Source organism: Ursus arctos, unplaced genomic scaffold, assembly GCF_023065955.2.
Source record: "Ursus arctos isolate Adak ecotype North America unplaced genomic scaffold, UrsArc2.0 scaffold_36, whole genome shotgun sequence".
In the NCBI taxonomy this organism is placed as follows: Eukaryota; Metazoa; Chordata; class Mammalia; order Carnivora; family Ursidae; genus Ursus; species Ursus arctos.
The window spans coordinates 1,185,667-1,205,100 of NW_026623050.1; the positions used below are offsets into that span (position 1 = coordinate 1,185,667).

General features: G+C 40.1%; 1 protein-coding gene across 3 annotated transcripts in view; it reads left to right on the forward strand.

Moving 5' to 3' along the window:
* FMN1 (formin 1) overlaps positions 1-19,434 on the forward strand; it is a 339,089-nt gene that overhangs the window by 76,203 nt on the left and 243,452 nt on the right. For all 3 annotated transcript variants that reach the window (XM_057306184.1, XM_057306185.1, XM_026480077.4), the window contains one exon: positions 17,992-18,053. In XM_057306184.1, coding sequence (XP_057162167.1) covers positions 17,992-18,053 — 62 coding nt within the window. The remainder of the gene's footprint in view (positions 1-17,991; positions 18,054-19,434) is intronic.

Here is a 19,434-nt window from a genome sequence, read left to right on the forward strand (position 1 = left end):
CATTGAGATTCTCTCCCTTCAGTCACGTTCTTGGGGATGTCCTTGATTTCCTCACCAATCACCATTAGCAGCACGCACCTGACTAAACCCCAGCCCTGGAGAGATTCAAATATTTGTTTCTTCCTACTTCTACCTGGATGGCAGAAGCTGTTGGAGAAAATGATATAACTGACTCTCCAGGCTCTGCCACTGTGACTGTGGTCTCTGATGACAAGCAGGACCTCCACGCTGTCCAGTAGCTCTGATACACGTTCCTGGTCTGTGCTCTTCTGTTTGTAGTAGCTGCTGCTGCAGATATTTTCCACCTCCTTCACAACCTCTAATTCTTTCCTCTCCCTTTATTCTGAACGTTTCACTTCATTTCAAAGCTGTAATGAGGCTTCCGCGTATGGGAAAAACCGTATTAGAAGCAGTCAGGAGGGGGTGCCTGGGTGGCTCAGTCGGTTAAGTGTCTGCCTTTGGCTAGGGTCATGATCTTGGGGTCCTGGGATCGAACCCCACATCAGGCTTCTTGCTCGGTGAGGAGCCTGCTTCTCCCTCTGCCTGCCGCCCCCCCCCCCCGCCACTTGTGCACGCACACTCTCTCTCTCAAATAAATAAATAAAAATCTTAAAAAAAAAAAAAAAAGAAAAGTAGTCAGGAAACCTGTGTTCTCCTGAATGGCCATGTGACTTTTCTCCCCCTTAGTCATAAAGTGTGTTTTCGCCTGCTGATTGACGTTCTCTATGCTGTATGGCAAATGAGTCATTTTATTTGGGTGTTAGTTTCTCTATGTACTCCGAGGGAGGGGGCTAGCCTAAGTGACTTCTGAGAGTCTGTCTTTAAGATTCTGTGATTTTATGATTTAAGTTGTATATGTCTTTTAAAACTAGCTTTAATTTGCAGAAATAGATGACTTCTGATGACATCATTTCATTAGGTAAATCATAAAAATTCTCACCTGTCATAAAAACTTGGAAGACCTGTTACATTTTGGGATGGTAAATTTATCCTTTTTTTATATTATTTTTGAGTTTGTGAAAATTATTTCTTATGGTTTGACCTATGCTTCTACTGATAGGAAGGAGGAGAAACTCAAGGACTGTCTTGTTTCTGTTAATAGTTAATGAAGACTTGGCCTTGGGACACCTGGGTGGCTCAGTCAGTTAAGCTTCTGACTCTTAGTTTCAGCTTGGTTCATGGTCTCAGGGTCATGAGATGAGCCCCATGTAGGACCCCATGCTCAGCATGAGTCTGCTTGAGATTCCTTCCCCCTCCCTCTCCCTTCCCCCCTGCTGCTCCCCCAGCTGGCACGCCTGTGCATGCGAGCTTGTGCTCTCATGCTCTCTCTCATACATACATAAAATCTTAAAAAAAAAAGACCTGGCCTTGAATCTCAGACTGGGGTTTTGGGGAAGAAAGATGTGTTTCCTGACCAGGTCCTACCTGAAGAGTGGGTAGGGGTGTGTTGGCATTGCAGCCCTGGGAGCTTTGCTGCCAGACTGAGCTAAGCATTGCTATGAAATGAGCTGATACCTTCTCACGCTGCCCAGATGGTGCATTTCTAAACGATAATCTGGCAGGTTACATTGGGATTTACCAGTTAAGTGGGACTGCCTAAAAGATCTTGCCTTTTTTATGCTTATTTTTTCCCATCTGCCATCCCTTCTGTGTATTCCCAACATTTGAGCATTGTTTCAGGGTGCTAGAATTTCAGGGGAACTACAGTCCAGCAAGGAAGAACCCCCTTCCTATATAATGGCTCTTGGCTCAATGCAGAGTTAGCTTTCGTGGTCTCGTTAGCTTGGATAGAGGAGAGCTTGGAGGTAGCAGCCAATGGAGGAGTATACTTTTTACAGTAGAGATATATGTGTCATTTTCTAGCCTCACTAGACATCATTGTTTGGGGATAAACTCACAAATACCATGGTTCTCCAGCTTGGCTGGATATTAGAATCTCTTGGAGTGCTGTTAATCCTAGTGCCCAACATGCGTCTCATACCAATTTACTCTGTCTCTGGGCTGGGATCCGTGCGTAAGTAGTCTTCAAGCCACCTACATATTAGCTGATTCTATTACGTAGCCAAAGCTGAGAAGCACTGAATAAGGGGATTAAACTGGTTGGCCGATGAAGAATTTTGGCATTCCCAAGTGAGCTGGTTGTATCTCCTGTTTATCTGTGCTGATTTTTACTTTAGTAACAATGCAGCAAGATCAGAGGCGGTCAGCTGCACGTGACCGATTTTCCAACGTGTGTTATAACCTCTCAGTAGTGACTGTGTTCTGCCTGTGAAGCAGTGTAGGCTTCTCTTCATATGCTGTTGTCAAATTCTGAAGTCTCTACATGAAGGGAAAGTGGGTGATGTGTGTGTTTGTGTGTGTGGGCGTATGTATATATATGTGTGTGTGTTTGTGTCTCTGTTTTACTATGTTATTCTGTTCACTTTGAAAACTTGATAGTTGACTTCATCACAACTTTTGGTGAGAAATTATCTGAAAAGATCAGACTGCTTGGGGAAAAACTAAACTAAAACTATCATTGTGAAACTAAGACAATATCCAGAAGACTTTTAAAAAGACATGCTAGACTGAACTGTCTAGAACCAGTGTTTCTGGCTGGTGACAAGACTGGCATGCCAGTTTCCACCCGTGTGCATGCACGTTCTCCCAATATTTATACATTCCTGGCCCTTTGAATACAGTCCCCACGAAGAATGCTTAGAGATCCTAAAGTCGGATTGCCAGATAAAATATAGGTTGTCCAGTTAAATGTGAACTTCTGATAAACAATGAATAGTTACCTCGTATAAATAGGTCTTAAATATTATGTGGGACACACTAAAGAAGTTATCTGTTGTTTATCTGAGGTTCACATCTGAGTATCCTGTATTTTTATTTTCTAAATCTGGCAAATCCATGGAGGTGTGGGCTGGATGGAGGGCCAGAGCACTGTCTAGTTTTTCTGGGCTGGGCCTCCTTGATGTGACCTTGCCTCTCAGCGTATTTCTGCAGAGAAGCTGTGGCTTAGTTGTCCAACCCAAACTCTTACTCTGCTGTCTTCCTCTGTGTCTGATAGGTTTTCCCATCTTTGGTGTTAGGACTGAGAGATGGAGGCTTGAAAAGAGCCACACACACACACACACACACACACACACACACACACAATAAATAAATAAAATAAAATCAGTGCTTAAATTCTGAATGATAGAAGTGATGCGATTTAAGACCTTCTACTTCCGGGCAGTAAGCCCTGTGGCAGGTGCAGTGTGTTGTATTTGAGTACTTTTCCACCATTTGGGAGACCCAAGTGTCCTGTCTCCCTTAGAAACCTGGGCAGGTGGCCTGGCCTCCTGGGTACTTGTCTGGCCTGGTTTACTAGAAAATTCCACTCTCAATCAAGTTACAGCTGGCTAGCTTTCACCTGCCTCTCCAGAGACTGACCTTCACCTCCCTCTCCTGAGGTTTTTTTTGTTGGCCTTAAATAAAGGGCTCTGTCAGTTGAATGGAGGCACAAGCTGGAACTTCTCCCAAAGTTTTCCATCAAGTCAACGAATGCTTATGTGTGCCACCTGAAGAGAGGGAGAGAGGAAGAGTGTGTGTGTGTGTGTCCGTGTCCTCTTACTAGTTCTTCGTATATTCATTCTGTTTGAGGGAGACAATTTTTCTCACTGACTGTAAAGCAAAACTCCGTCTTATGTGCACATAGTCTATACTATGAATTTTGGAGATAGCCATCATTATTTATAGAAGACAGTCCTGAATCCTGAATCATTGCAAACTAATAGAAAAATATCAGGAAGTATATATATTTGTATACCATCTATATCTAAACATTTTGCCATAATTTCTTCAGACGTTTAAAAGCCAGTGTTGAGGCCCCTTTTGTAATCCTCCTTAATCCAGTTTCTCTGCTTATCTCCCTAGAGATGGCCCCGTTCCCGAAGTTGGTGTGGGGCCACCACAATGCAGAGCTGTAGGAGATGCCATTCACAATTCGTCACATCTCGGTGCTCCTAGGCAATGAGTAGCATGGGTTTTCTAACCCCTGTACAAACAGTATCACTGTATAAATTTTGACAATTATATTATTATAAATAATACCAGTTTTGACTCTTCTAATTCCTACATCTAGTTTCTTCCTGCCTTGTCCCAGGCCTCTAGCATAATGTAGGAAAATAACGGTGACAATGGGCATTCTTTATCTTGCTTCCTGAAGCTTCATTATTATATTTGAAGGTTGCTGAAAGTTCTTGACAGATATCATGAGTTTGATTCCTTTCTATTCTAAATTAATAAAGAGTTACAGTTTTGTTTTTTCTTTTTAAAATCAAGAATGAATGTTGAGCTTTATTAAGATATTTTTCTGTGTTGTTCTGTATTGTTTTGAGATTTTGAGATATGGTGTTTCTCCTTTAGTATATTGTGGTAGATATCACTGATAAATTTTCAGATGATATATAACTCTTGCATTCTTAGAATAAACTCTGCATAGTTGCATGGTTTATTTTCACAAGTCACTGAATTAGCTTTGCTAATTTTTGTTTTATTTTTAAAGAGAACATGGTCTGTATGATAGCATTCCTTTGAAGTTTTAAAGAGATTTTCAAGATGAATCATTAACTTTTGCAAATATATGTCCCTAAAAAGGATGCATATTGTCAATCTGTTGGGCTCTGGGTTATATATAATAGGGTTGTTAACGGTATCAGTTGGTGTTTTTATTTGCTTTATCAATTTATGATAGAGGAGTATTAATTATTTCCTATTTTACTTATTTCCGTCAGTTTTTGCTTTATACATTTTAAGGTTTTGCTTTCTATATTTTATATATTTTATGTATTTTATATATTTCTATATTTTATATATTTTATGTATTTTATATATTTTAATGTTAGTTGCATTCAAGGTCATGATTTTTTTTTTAAGATTTTATTTGAGAGAGAGACACAGAGACAGAGATAGTGACAGAGAACATGAGCGGGGAGGAGAGGGAGAAGCAGGCTCCTTGCTGATCAGGGAGACCAATGTGGGGCTCTATCCCAGGACCCCGGGATCATGACCTGAGCCCAAGGCAGATGCTTAACCGACTGAACCTCCCAGGCGCCCCCTTTCAAGGTCATGATAATACTCACCACGTAACTTAAGAAATAAAACATTGCAAATGCACTTGAAGCATTTCGTATGCCCTTTCATCATCCGCTTAGGTGAAATTGTTTATTAATCCCAAGCACTTCCTTATACTTGGGTATAAAATCCCCAAACAATATATAAAATGGTTATGTGTTTTAAAAGTCTATAAAAACGGCATCCCACTATGTGCATTTTTCGTGACTTTTCCCCCAGAATTATTTGTTAGAGAATCTGTGTCAGTATGTATAGCTCTAGTTCATTCATTTCAGTGTCTGCGTAGTATCACTTTGAATACATTACTCAATATTTGCTTATCTGTATCGTTGATAGAAATTTAAATTTTTTCCCATTTTTCATGGTTTAGGAACAGTGCTTCTGTAAATGTTCTTTTTACCACTTGTGTTCATATGTGAATGCTTCACCCAGGGTAAACTTGAGGTAGAATTTTTGGCTTTGTTGATACACCTGTAAATTTAATATTGACAAAACGATCCTTAGAGTGACTGTAGCAGTTAATACTCCCATCAGCAGTGCGTGGAATTCTCATTCTTCTTTCTCACCAGCGGTTAGTATTAGCACACTTTTTAACAATTCCAAATCTGGTGTGTGTGACATAGTCTCCCACTGTAGTTTCAATTTACATTGTCTTGAAGACAACTGAGTTTGTTCTTTTATATGTTTATTAGCATATAATAAATTGCTCGTTTGGATTTCCTCTTCCATGAATTTACTGTCCATTTGCTTATTTATTTTATTTTATTTTTTATTGGTTGCTTCTCTTCTTATTTCTTTCTGGTACTTGTTTGTCCAAGATGCCAATCTTCTGTTAATCATATACTTTGCAAATGTCTTATCTATGTATATAGCTTATCGCTTTCTAATGACTTCTTTTAATACATGTCACTTTGGTAATTTTAATGCAACTGAATTTGTTTTCCTCTTGTAAAAAAATTTTTTTCTGAACCCCAATTTCATAATGATACTCTAAGATTCTTCCAAAGTTTTGACTCTTATGCTTCCCACATTTAGATTTTTAATCCCCTGGAGTTGATTCTTGTGTATGGTTTGAAGTATGACTACGTCTTATATTTTAATTTACAAATAATTTGTCCTTTCTCCACAAGTTTCAGTATACCTTCCAATCACACATCCAGTTTCCATATGTGAGTGGCTCTATTTATAGACTTTATTTCCTATTTTATATGGTCTATTTTGTTGTCTTTGTACCAATGCCAGAGTTCCTCCATTATGACTTTCTTATTATCCTTGTCTTGTTCCATGCTGACTTTTTAGTTAATTATTCAGTGTTATCCTTTATTCACAATATTTTCCTTCACTGTGCCAGCTTATCCAGCTCTTAAACTTTTAATTTCAATGAGTATACCTTGCATGTATAATATTTATAAATTCTCCAGGCGCCTGGGTGGCGCAGTCGTTAAGCGTCTGCCTTCGGCTCAGGGCATGACCCCGGAGTCTGGGATCGAGCCCCATGTCAGGCTCCTCTGCTATGAGCCTGCTTCTTCCTCTCCCACTCCCCTGCTTGTGTTCCCTCTCTCGCTGACTGTCTCTCTCTCTCAAATAAATAAATAAAATCTTAAAAAAAATATTTATAAATTCTCTAGTTACCTAATACTCTTTTTTTTTTCATAGTGTGCTGTGACATTTTATAATGGTTGTTATTTATCTTGGTGAAGATTCTAAACATGACTAGAATACTTGTAACATGTTTAATATTTAAAATTTGTATTGTGTGATTTCACATGTCAATATTTGATTTTGTTGCCTATGTTGACATTTAGCTTTCTTCACATGTACTGGCAGCTTGGTTGGAAGGGTCTTGATCTGTAGGTTGCTTTAAAAGAAAAAAAAAGAAAAGAAAGGCCTTCCCTCCCCTTTTACACTTGTCTATTTCGCAGTTGTCTCACCTGGTCCTTGCGAGGCCCCCAGATCAGAAGCTGGGCGTACCAGTGGCGTTTGGGGTTCCCCGTCCAAGGTGGTGATATGGATGTTCCAGATCTATTCACTGGGGACAGGAGTGGACAGGGGTGGAGTTTTGGTCTTAATCCCTGTCGGTGTCCTCCAGTTCAGGCCCCTAGACAGCCGTTGGCAGCAACTTCTTACTTCTTCCTTTTACCTATTTCTTCCTATCTGGGAACCCCTCCTCTCTCCCTTTTCCTTTTCTTTTTCTTTCCTCCTTTTTTTTTTTTTTGTAAAGATTTATTTATTTGAGAGAGAACATGTGAGCACAGTGAGGAGGGGCAGAAGGAGAAGGAGAGAGAATCCCAAGCAGACTCCATGCTGAGCACGGAACCCGATGTGGGGTTCCATCTCACCCCCTTGAGATCAGGACCCAAGCAGAAACCAAGAGTCAGGCATGTAACCAACTGTGCCACCGAGGCGCTCCTCTCCTTTTTTCTTAGCAGCAAGACTAGCCCTGGTTTTCTGCTCCACAGGGGGCCCTTTCAGCAGAAACCTAACTCTGGGCCATCCTGCCCGGCTCTGGAACTGGGGCACAGCAGGCCCAGAGCTTCGGGTCCAAAGCACCACTTGGCTGTTCCGTTCCATTTCTGTTTCTCCAAGATGTTATTCTATTTTGGTTCTCACCTGTGACTTCTAACTTCCTTGCTTTAGGTCTTAGATTTAATTATTAAGCAGGCTTAGGGGGGACTAAAAAAATGTGAACCTGTAACACCTGGAGGTCTATTGGGTCACTTAACTTCTTGGAAACGTGGTTGGAAGTACCCTTACTTGTTCCGATTTTTCTCCTGTCATTACCATATCCACACTAGTCCATCTTTCATAATAAAGGAAAGTGTTCATTTCATAGCTCTGGTCCACCCTCCTCTGTCCCCACCTCCCCACGGCTAAGGAACCCTTCAGGTGTTACTATTGCCACTGGTAGCAAGGTTCAAGTTTAAATATGAAGTATTGTGACTGCCACCTAATGGTAATCATCAGGTACTTTCAGCCGTAGCCTAAATTTTATTCTGACAAGCGTGTTCCTCTGTAGGTTTGTTACTTGGCTTTTAAATGCTACACGGATAGAAAAGGACATACAAGTCTTAGGGAGCTTATGTTCCCGGAATTCTAAGCCATTTAGCATCTCTCCTTTAACAGGATAGAAAATAAGGGTGACAGACGAGGATCCCACAAAAAGGTTAGTTACCTAGCCTGGGCAGCTAGAATTTCATGTAATGGATGTCCCATGGTAAGCTGTTTGTCACGTGGGGCCTGGCCCTGCATATTTACCTTGGGCATCTGGGTCAAGTCAAAGACACATAGCCATGAATTTGCTGACCTTTGTACCTATTTTATACCATCACCTCAGGACATGAAGACTCAATTGCTGAGTATTAAAGGATATACATACCTTGACCATCCCTGCCCCCTTCCAGTTTATCCTCTTCCCCTAAGCCCTTTTCTGTCTATATTGGTGAGTGAGACTCCATCCCAGTTAAAATAGGATGAATCTCCACATCATAAACTTGGCTGGAAACTTAGCATATTTACCAGCTATTACTGCAATAATGCTATGCAACAAACCACACTAAAACCTAGTAGTTTTCACTAACAAGCATTTCTTTGCATAGATGTCAAGGTCATCTGTGGTTCAGTTGAGCCAGGCTGGGCTGTTTCACACTGTGCGCAGACAGACTTGGCTGTTCAATCCTGACTAGGGCATAGGTCTACACTAGGGAACCCAGGCTGACTGGGCAGTGGCTACTACGGTACATTCTTCTTTTGCAAAAGAGCAGGAGTGAAAGAGGCAAGCCAAACTGCGTGCAAGCAAATTCAAATCCTTTCCTTATATTGTGTCCGTTCGCATTGCACTAGCCAAAGCCAGAAGCCCCAGGAGGTACTCTGGACCCCAAGCGGGAAGGGGAGGTGGAAATGGAGGATGAATATTTGCCGAGCAGTGTTCCAGCCTTTGACAACTCCATGTCAAATAATTGAATGAAGTCAAATCTTTTTTAAGAAAACAAAAGCTTAATGTGTTAATACTTCAAGTGTAAGTGCAAGGAGCTTCTAAGACATTTCAAAGAGGCGCACCTTGAGAAGCAAGGTGGAAATGCGTGCTCTTCATTGTCTTACACCCGCTGCCCAGTACAGTGCCTGGCTTGTGCAGCTAGGAAACACATGAGCGTAAGAGCTACTGGGTTTAGCGAGAAACAGGTGGGCTTGGAGAGTTGGGGTATTTCCCCCATTTTTTAATACTGACGTCTTTCTCTTTCTGCCTGAGAAAATCCTTAATGTTCTTAACCAAGGAGAGAGATTGAAAGATAAGTCCTAAACTCATGGGATTTCTGCCAGTTGTTTTCCAATCGTGTATTTTTCTGATAATGGAAACTAGTCATCTCCTTTTTATACATATATAGAACAAAATATAGCTACATTCATTGATTATTCATATAACTTCTACGTGGCCTCATCCTTTTTTTTTTAAGGATTTTATTTATTTATTTATTTGAGAGAGGAGAGAGAGAGCTAGAGAGGGAGCATGAGTGGAGGGGAGGGGCAGAGACAGACTCCCCACTGAGCAAGGAGCCCAATGCAGGACTCGATCCCAGGACCCTGGGATCATGACCTGAGCCAAAGGCAGACCCTTAACCAACTGAGCCATCCAGGCGCCCCTGGCCTCATCCTTTTTGAAGAGACAGGATGGGTCTCTATCCAAATTAGATTCAGATGTTAAGATTGATGACTACACAAGAACACCACACACAAAAGGGGCCTGAAAAGGTTTATTTACTAAAATAAGGAGACTTCTGGGGAGAGCAGGGCGGACCTCTGAAACTGCCTGGAAAATGCCTTGAAAGAGGAAAGGAAGGAGACTGGCTTGGGGTTTTATGGTGTTTAGGGGATAAGGTTGGGCTGAGGGTCCCCACTTGTGGGCAGTGGCTTGTGGAGTTCTAATTTCCTGCTTAGTGTCAAAGGGTTTGTATTTAAATTGTCCAAATGTGGAGCAGAGGGGAAGAGGGACAGGTGCTATCAGAGTCCAACATCAAAAAAAATGGTTGGGCTCCTTATATGCTTATACTGTGATTGTTGAAAGCCCACTGATACAGAAGTGTTGTGTTGACATTTCAGGTGATAGACCTGCTGGCAGCTGTTGACTTTGATTATACCCCACTTTTCTCTGGACTTCACTGACTTTGAATCTTCCTCGATTGTTGCTCATGGATACCAAGGCAGCTGTCCCTTTCCCAAACTGTACCATTACCGCATTGTTTATAGGCACCTGCGAGGAAAACAGATCTAGAGGACCTACTGTGTACCAAGAGCAGGCCATATACTTCACCCTCTTAAGCATATTCAATATGAGAGCTCAGGAGCACCTAGGTGGCTCAGTCCGTTAAGTGTCCGACTCTTGATTTCGGCTGGGGTCGTGATTTCAGGGCTGTAAGATCGAGCCCCATGTTGGACTCTGCGCTCAGTTTGAAGTCTGCTTGAGATTCTTCCTCTCCCTCTGCCCCTCCTGCCACTTGTTCATGCTCTCTCTTTCTCAAAGAAATAAAATAAATCTTTAAAAAATAAATAAATAAATAGGAGAGCTCAAATTTGATTTTATTCTTAGGCATTGAAGTGAATTGTCTGTTATTTTGCCTTCTATGACCAGCACCATTTTCATTAATATTCGAGGTAGTTGGAGAAAGTTTCTGCATTTGTTCATGGATAACTTTGTTTGAATGTATATTCATTTGTCAGTAATTACTATGTTTTCCCAAATGACATCTCTTATGTACCAGCCCCATGATTTGGAGCATATATTTATACATTCTTACTATTTTAAAACTTTTTAACTTTTTTGGGTTGTGTGGGGCTTTTTGCATGAATAAAAGTAACCTTAACTTCAAAAGCACTGGTTCTCAAACTTTAGAACGCATCATAATCACTTGGGAGCCTTATTAAAGCGTCCAAGTTTCTTATTAAGTCTAGGGTGGGTCTGAGAATTAGCATTTCTAAGAAGTTCCAGGTGATCTTTAGTTCCAGGGACTAAACTTCAATCAACAGTTATCTTATAACAGTAATATTCATGAGGTCATGGGTTTTATGTGCTAGTTTGATTTTTCCCCCTAACATACATTAAAATAAATATTCAACTGTTAAAGTTCAGCTGTCTGTTACAAAAAGAAAGAAAGAAAGAAAGAAAGAAAGAAAGAAAGAAAGAAAGAAAGAAAGAAAGAAAGAAAGAAAGAAAGAACGGACCATACTGGTGTGTGTGCAAAACTTTGGGCACACGGACTGAATATTCTCCAAGTATAATTCAGAGGAAGCACCCTTGGCCTTTAAGATTGAAGGTATGTGCTTAAACCTGTGTGTAGCAACGTGAGGCAATGAGTAAAGGCAAAGGCAGTGCAAATTAGAATCTGTGAGCAGGAGGAGAGCCATGGTTCTCATCCATTAGGGAAATAGGAATTCTCTAATTCCCCATCTGTGTGCATAATCCATTTCTGCCAGTGGGGTGAGTGTGTGAGTGTGTGTGTGTGTGTGTGTAGGGGAAGGGAGGGACTTGGATATGTGTGAGAGAGTATAAATGAAAACCAGACACGACCACAAACTGGTGACTGTAGTTCTGGAAGTCCCCATCGAGAAAATAGATGAATCATAGTCACATAACTTGATGGGACCAGCCATTGTAACTCACACTGTTCATGTTAACCCCAGGCTCATGGAACCCCCCTGGGATTAATAATACCCCAGACCCCTTTTAAAGAGTTATGGAAAGGATTTACTGAGTTTACTAATGGTTCGAGTGATTGGGTGAAGCCAGCAACCTTGAAGTGCTTAGGAACTTTGAGTGTGGATTATACCTGTAGCTTACTCAACCATAAGAACAGCAGTAGCGAACAACAAACCCTACAGGGTAAAAATCACAGGTTCTTTGGGCCTGAGTGAATTTGTTGGCACTTACTAGCATGTGTTTTGGGGCAAGTTGTTCAACCTGTGTACCTTGGTTTCCTTATCTGTAAAGTGGATGTTGGGATGACGCAGAATCCACCTTGTAAGTTGATGTGAGGATGGCAAATATTAATCTTCGTAGGGTGCTGAGAACAGTTCCTGAGAAAGAGCACTCAGTGTTACCTGTATCCGTATATAATTAGGAGAAACTCAGTGCGAACTGTAGCTCCGGTTACTACATGGCTCCCCATGTTAGTAAGACCACCTTCAGCTTTGCTCTTGGTGAATGGGAAGACACAGGCTCTAATGATACCTGGCAGAAACGCCCTTTTGTTGTGAGCTGATTAAAAAAAAAAAAAGTTATGCTACAAAAGGGATATGTACCAATTAGATTAAGTACTTGACTAGAAAGAGTTTTATTTTGAGGAAGGGAAGTCCTTACATATTTTTCCCCAAAATGTTGAATCCTGCTGGTCAGTATACTTTTCCTATTTCTGTCTTTTCATATAATATGTTATTTTCTTTTTTTTTTTTTTTAAGATTTTTTATTTATTTATTTATTCGACAGAGATAGAGGCAGCCAGCGAGAGAGGGAACACAGGCAGGGGGAGTGGGAGAGGAAGAAGCAGGCTCATAGCGGAGGAGCCTGATGTGGGGCTCGATCCCACAACGCCGGGATCACAGCCTGAGCCAAAGGCAGACGCTTAACCGCTGTGCCACCCAGGCGCCCCAATATGTTATTTTCTTAAAAGGTATTCTCGAAGTTTCTTTTCTGGGGGCTAGATTAATTGAATTTCTTTGTTAATTTCCTTTGGGGCTAATGTAGCTTCAAAGTGGTCTGCCCTTTTCACGCCCTGATACTCAAAATCTTGATTTCTCCCTTTCATGCATTATTGCCAAAGCTACTGAATACCAGGGTGAAATTCTTTTTTTAACAAACGAAAACATCCTTAGTGTTGAGACCTCTGCCTCACCACTCGCACCTTCAAGAGACAGGGGCTCTCCTCTTGCATTTGCAAACTTAGAAAACATGAAGGGAGGGGACTGCCACTAACAAGACCTATTTGGAAACCACCAACCTAGCTTAGAGTCACTATTCTGTAACCTTTATATTCTCTTAGCATTCTCTGTGAACCATGGCATGAGCGTTCCACCAGGGAAGGCACGAACTCTTCTCCCTTCTACATGTTGCCCGCAGATTCCATCTTGTCATCCTTCTCAGTTGTGGGGGTGTGTCCTTTGTTACACTGGGACCATGGGCAAAACTATTTGAAGAAGAGATGAATCATGATGTGCTGGGTGTTAGCTTTGCAATGGTCTCCTTCATCAATCTGTAAATTAGTCATAACTCTATCTGTCACACCCTTACAGGTACAGTTTACACAAAATGAATCATTTCAAAATTTATTCTACGTGTAATTTCTATTTAGAATGTAGATGTTATTTCCAAGGAGTATCAGTTTTGTAAGAAGGTTGGGTTAGCTACAATTTGCCTGCTTTGTAAAGGCCTGTATTGATATTTTTTTTTTTTAAAGATTTTATTTATTTATTTGACAGAGAGAGAGACAGCCGGCGAGAGAGGGAACACAAGCAGGGGGAGTGGGAGAGGAAGAAGCAGGCTCATAGCAGAGGAGCCTGATGTGGGGCTCGATCCCATAACGCTGGGATCACGCCCTGAGCCGAAGGCAGATGCTTAACCGCTGTGCCACCCAGGCGCCCCTGATATTTTTTTTTTATTAAGATTTTATTTATTTGTCAGAGAGAGAGGGAGAGAACACAAGCAGGGGGAGCAGCAGGCGAGGGAGAGGGAGAAGCAGGCTCCCAGCTGAGCAGGGAGCCCAATGTGGGGCTCGATCCCAGGACCCTGGGATCATGACCTGAGCCAAAGGGAGATGTTTAACCAAGTAGGCCACCCAGGCGCCCCTGGAATTGATTTTTGATTATTCTTTTTTTCCTTACATTTCAATGTCAGGTATAAATAAAGAGAATGACATAACACACATAGAAGTTAAAGAATAATTTTTCATTGAACACTCATATGATGCCACCTTGCTCAATCATGACCCAATGCAATTTGTCTCCTCCTGGATCCCACCATTATCCTCACTTTTGTTACTATTTGCTTTCCTTTTATCATTGTTTTCCTTTATGTGTAGCCAGGATAAGGACTGCTGGGTAGGGAGGTATGAGTAGCTTCAACTTTTACCAGAAAATGCAAACACTTTTCATAGTGATTGTGCCAGTTTGCACTCCTGCCATAATTATGTGAGCATTCCAGTGTTCCACACCTTCACCAGCACTCAGTTTTGTCACACTTTCAATATTCCTGATTACTAATGAGAATGAGCACCTTTGAATATAATTGTTACTTGTATGTTGTCTTTTTAGAGTGCCTATTAACATTTTTTTTACCCATTTTTCATTTTCTGTAGTTTTATAGGAAATACACGCACCTGTGCGCACACACATGATCTTTGATTATTTGAGTATATTTTCACAATCTGCGGCCTTGTCTTTTCCCTCTTTTTATGGCATATTTTGTTGAAAAGAAGTTCTTTATTTTAATGTAGTCGAATTTTTTGGTTTTCTTTGCTTTATATGTAATGCTTTTTAAATCTTTTTGAGTTTTTTCTTAATCTGAAATTATAAAAATATTATGCTGTCTTATTAAACATTTGTAGTTTTGCTCTTTACAATTTAGCTTTTAATACACTTAAAATAAGTTATTATTTGGTATAAAGTTGCGATCCGGTTTTCGTTTTTCCATATGCATATCCACATTTCCCCATCAATAATTATTAGAAAAACCATTCTTAGTATAAACAAAGATCTCCCATGATACTTCTGTCCTATAAATTGACCATGAATTCACCGTGTCTTTCTGGGCCTTTTATTCTATTATCTGTTTTCCCTCTTTCAGCACTATGCTGTTTTATTTATGTTGTGATCATTAAAAATAATTCTTATTAAATGGTAAGGCAAGTTGTCTTTATATTTTCAAGTTTCTTGGCTCTTATTGGCTTTTTGCACATCTGTGCTTCAATATACATTTTAGAATGAACTCCTTATTCAAAAAAAAACCCCAAACCCTTAGAAATGTTTAACAGGATTGCACTGAATCAATACATCAACTTGGGAAAATTAACATCTCCTCAGTATTAAGTCTTATCACAAACATGGCTTACTCTCTGTCTCTTTCTTGGTAATACATTTCAACGTAATGTTTCTGTTTTCTCATGAGGTCTTAAACATTTATGAGGTTTTGGGGCATCTGGATGGCGCAGTCGTTAAGCATCTGCCTTCAGCTCAGGGCGTGATCCTGGCGTTCTGGGATCGAGCCCCACATCTTGTTCCTCCTCTGGGAGCCTGCTTCTTCCTCTCCCACTCCCCCTGCTTGTGTTCCCTCTCTCGCTGGCTGTCTCTCTCTGTGTCAAATAAATAAATAAATTAAAAAATCTTTTAAAAAAAAGTTATGAGGTTTTTCTAAGTACTTTGTGTTTTTAGGGGTACTGTGAATGTTAAGTTTTCTTTTTGAAACTGTTGCTGGTATCAGAATCTTTGTATACTGATTTTGTATCCAGCACCTTTACTGAACTCATATATTCCAATATGTTATCTGCAGGCAGTCTTTTGGATTTTTCTACATACATGCTCATAGTGAATAATAGCTTAATTTTTTCCTTTATTTTTATATATAAAGGTGTGTGTGCACCCATGTTTTCTTTTTTCTTACCTTACTGCATCCTCTAGTACCCTTAGGAAAATAATGACTAGAAATAGTAGTAACAGGTGTTCTTGAGTTAGGCTGAGTCTCTTACGGAAAACATTTAAAAGTAAAATATTTGATGTAGATTTTAAAAAAATTAACGTACTATAAAATTGACTTTCTTTTTGGTGCATAGTTCCATGAGTTTTAACTCATATGCAAATTCATGTAACCTCCACAGTAATCAGGATAGAGAAAGGTTACATCACCCCCAAAATTCCTTTGTGTGCTACCCCCTTGTAGTCAAATCTAACCCCCCCACAACCTCCGGCCACTGCTGCTCTGATCTGTTTTTATCCCTATGGTTTTTATCTTTTCCAGAATGTCATATAAATGGAATTAAACAATAATTAGATTTCTGAGACTTTTTCACTCTGCTCAATGTCTTTGAGATTGATTTATGTTGATGTATGTATCAGTAGTAATTTCTGAGTATTTCCGAGTAGTATTCCATCCTATAGATATACCACAATTTGTTTATACATTCACTCTTGAATTATGTATGTTTTCCAGCTCTGCAATTTCTTAAGAAAGCTGCTTAACTTCTTAATGCACCGACTTCTTCATCATTAATGAGGATAATGTACCTACATGATAGGGTTATTGTGGGAGGAAAAAGGAGTCAATATATATGGAGTACTTAAATAATGCCTGATATATAGTAAATGCTCAACAAATACAATTTATATCATTGTCTCCAATATCAGTAAAGATTTTAAGGTAGAAAATAACTTGACAAGTTCAAGGAATAGCAAGAAAGCCAGAGTGCCTAGTCTGTAGTGAACAAGGCAAAGACAGGGAGAGGTATGTAGAAGCCAGGTTGTGAAGGCTGTTATGGGCTGCAGGAACAAGTTGGGATTTCACTCTAAGTGCATTGGAAAGCCCGGGATGAGACATAATCTGGTTCATGCCTTTACTAGATTATTCAAACTGCTGTGAGAAGAATGGGTATGGGGGTGGTGGTAAGAGTCAAAGCCGGTGACCTTTCTAGGTTATTGTAGAGGTCCAGGAGAAGAGTGTGGTGGTTTGGACCATAGTGGAGGCCGGTGAGTATGGGGATGGTGAGCAGTGGTTTGATTCAAGGTATGGTTTGGATGTACAATGCACGGGACTTGCTGACAGGTTCACAGCTTAGTGTGACATTCCCCATAAGAACAACAGTGTGACCACTTATAATGACAGCACCACTCCTGCCCTGTTGCAGCTTTACCAAAGCTTTCCCTCATCCATTTCTGAATTGACTCCTGAGTTTTCGTGCCTGATTTCTGAAATCCGCTTGAAGCAATAGTCTATCCTTTCATATATTTTTTAAATGGCATCTCCTTCTTTAGTACTCACACTCACAATCCCAAACACATTGTTAAGAAAACAACTTATCCCACAAAAATGTTTTCCCATAGCATTTTGCTTTGTGGTCCTCCAGTCTGTGTAGTTCTGTAAAGCCCACATACTTAGTTGTCCTGCTGGAAGTAGAGTTGTCTGAGCTGCTTCATGCTTAGCCAGCGGGCTGGTCGTTTTCGTCGTTGGCTGGAGTTCTTGTGTACTCTTGGGACTTTTTGTTGGAATAAACATTATTAGACCCAGGCTAAAATTGGATCAGAAATTTATTTTTGTCCTCCTTTCAACCTCAACTCACCCTAGATTATCTCATCCAAATGACAAATGGTCTTGACTTTCTCAAGTGATCTCAAGATTAAAATCGGCCCTGGGTGCTTGCTTAGCCTTGCATTCAAATGGAGATTTTTTTTTTAAGCAGTTAAAAATAAAGTTCTCTGATCTTTATTATATATATATTACATATAATATATATATATATACAAAGTTTTATTTCCTGTGTGTCTGCTCTTAACACGTCTGTATTTGTTCTCAGTGCTGCCTGAGTTTCCAACTCCTCCTTAAAGACAAACACCTGACCCAGTCTTTATCTGGAACACTCATCATGCTTTTTTTTTTTTTTTAACCCTATCCTATCTGCTTAATCTGGGGCCTCTCATAATTCAGTGTTTGCCAAATGGAAGGAAATTTCCCTTCTATCCTGAGCTACTTGTCCGGTCTTGTCCCAATTTTCAACATCTCTTGTCAGGTCAATGTCAAACCTCGGCATTTATTGATTTAGTTTACTTGTAGGAGGGACTCCGACACCTTGGAGATGCTCACTTGAATTTTGTGCATAATTTTGTGCTTCTTTGTAATTGGCTTCTTTTGTGATCTTGCAGAATACCAAGCTGCTATTTTACACTTGAAGAGGGAACACAAAGAAGAAATTGAAAACCTACAGGTATATCTCTTTGATTCTACCAAACCGGTTATATGAGACTGCTACTTCGTTTTCTCCTGTGCCGAAGTAAATATTCCCCCTTTGTTGCCATAGTTACTTAGCATCTGCGGCTGATACCTGCCAGTGGGCACTGCATTTATCCTGGGGAGGGAAGACCTGAGCTCCATTTTTAATATAATTCAATTCCTATTTTTAAGAAATGCAAGTGCATTTGACTGGGAAAACGATAACCTTGGAGAAAATATTGGTTTTATTTGAAAAGCAGGAAACAAGATAGAGCATTTAGATTTTTATTCTTTGTAAGAAGTCTTTAAAAACCTATTTTTCCTATGCACACTGTAAACTATTTCGTTTGGCTTACTCCCATTCATTCATTTGTATCCATCCATCTTGGGACATCCCCACAATACGATGTCATACAGATCAAGGCACTTAGGGAAGTGGCCCTAGTAGGAGCCAGAGTTGTACTGAGCCATCCATTCTCTATCCCCAAGGAATGCTTGGAAATTGCTGACTTGATCCCAGAAAGACTAAGGGCTTATTTACTTCCTCCCACTATCTAATTGTCGTTCCCTTAATGTTTGGTCTTTGCTTGCAGTGCCTGTGACAGGAAGTTGTAGAGTTTTAATTTCAAATAACTAAATATTGAATCAGACACTGATTCTAGTTTACTGATGGCTGGGTTGACCCATACCTTAAAGGACAATAGCAAAATTAAAATAAAACTTGGTGTTTTTTCAGTGCTAACTCATCACTTGCTAATTTAATGAATTTGTGGATCAAATATTCTTCTTTCCAATAAGTGATAATGTGCTTTTTAAAATAATTGAGACACTGTATTGGATTATAGGATTATTGCCATTACAGATAGCAAAAAAGATTATTAAATAGATCAGGTGGCGTATAAATTCAGCTTGTTTTCAGCAATTTGGAAAGGGGAATGAGTCCATTTCTCAAAGAAACAAACAAATAAACAAAAAATGGAAAAGTATCTCTGTCTCCTAGAGGGGAAAAGAGAGGTGGAGGCCTTTAGCTCTTTTGTTGCAAAATGCTCTACAGAGACCTCTCTTCTTCTTTGTTCTGGCGTGCAAAAGATTCTTAGCTGTCTCAGAGGAAGTGAAATAGGGACTAATTTAAGAAACAGATTGCTAAAGAGGGTAGGCACAGAAGTGATTCTGTGAGCAGAAGTTTTGTGTTAAGAGCTCAGTTGTAAGTTAACATTGGCTTCCCCAGGTTTTAGACCAGCCCCGTGAGGGCTTTGATAGCTAAATAATATCCACAGTAACAGCAGGCTCTTACTGTTTCCGAGTTCTTACTCTGTGCTTGCGTTGTTCTAAGTATGTTACGTATGTTATCTTGTGTCCTCTCCACAAAAGTCCTA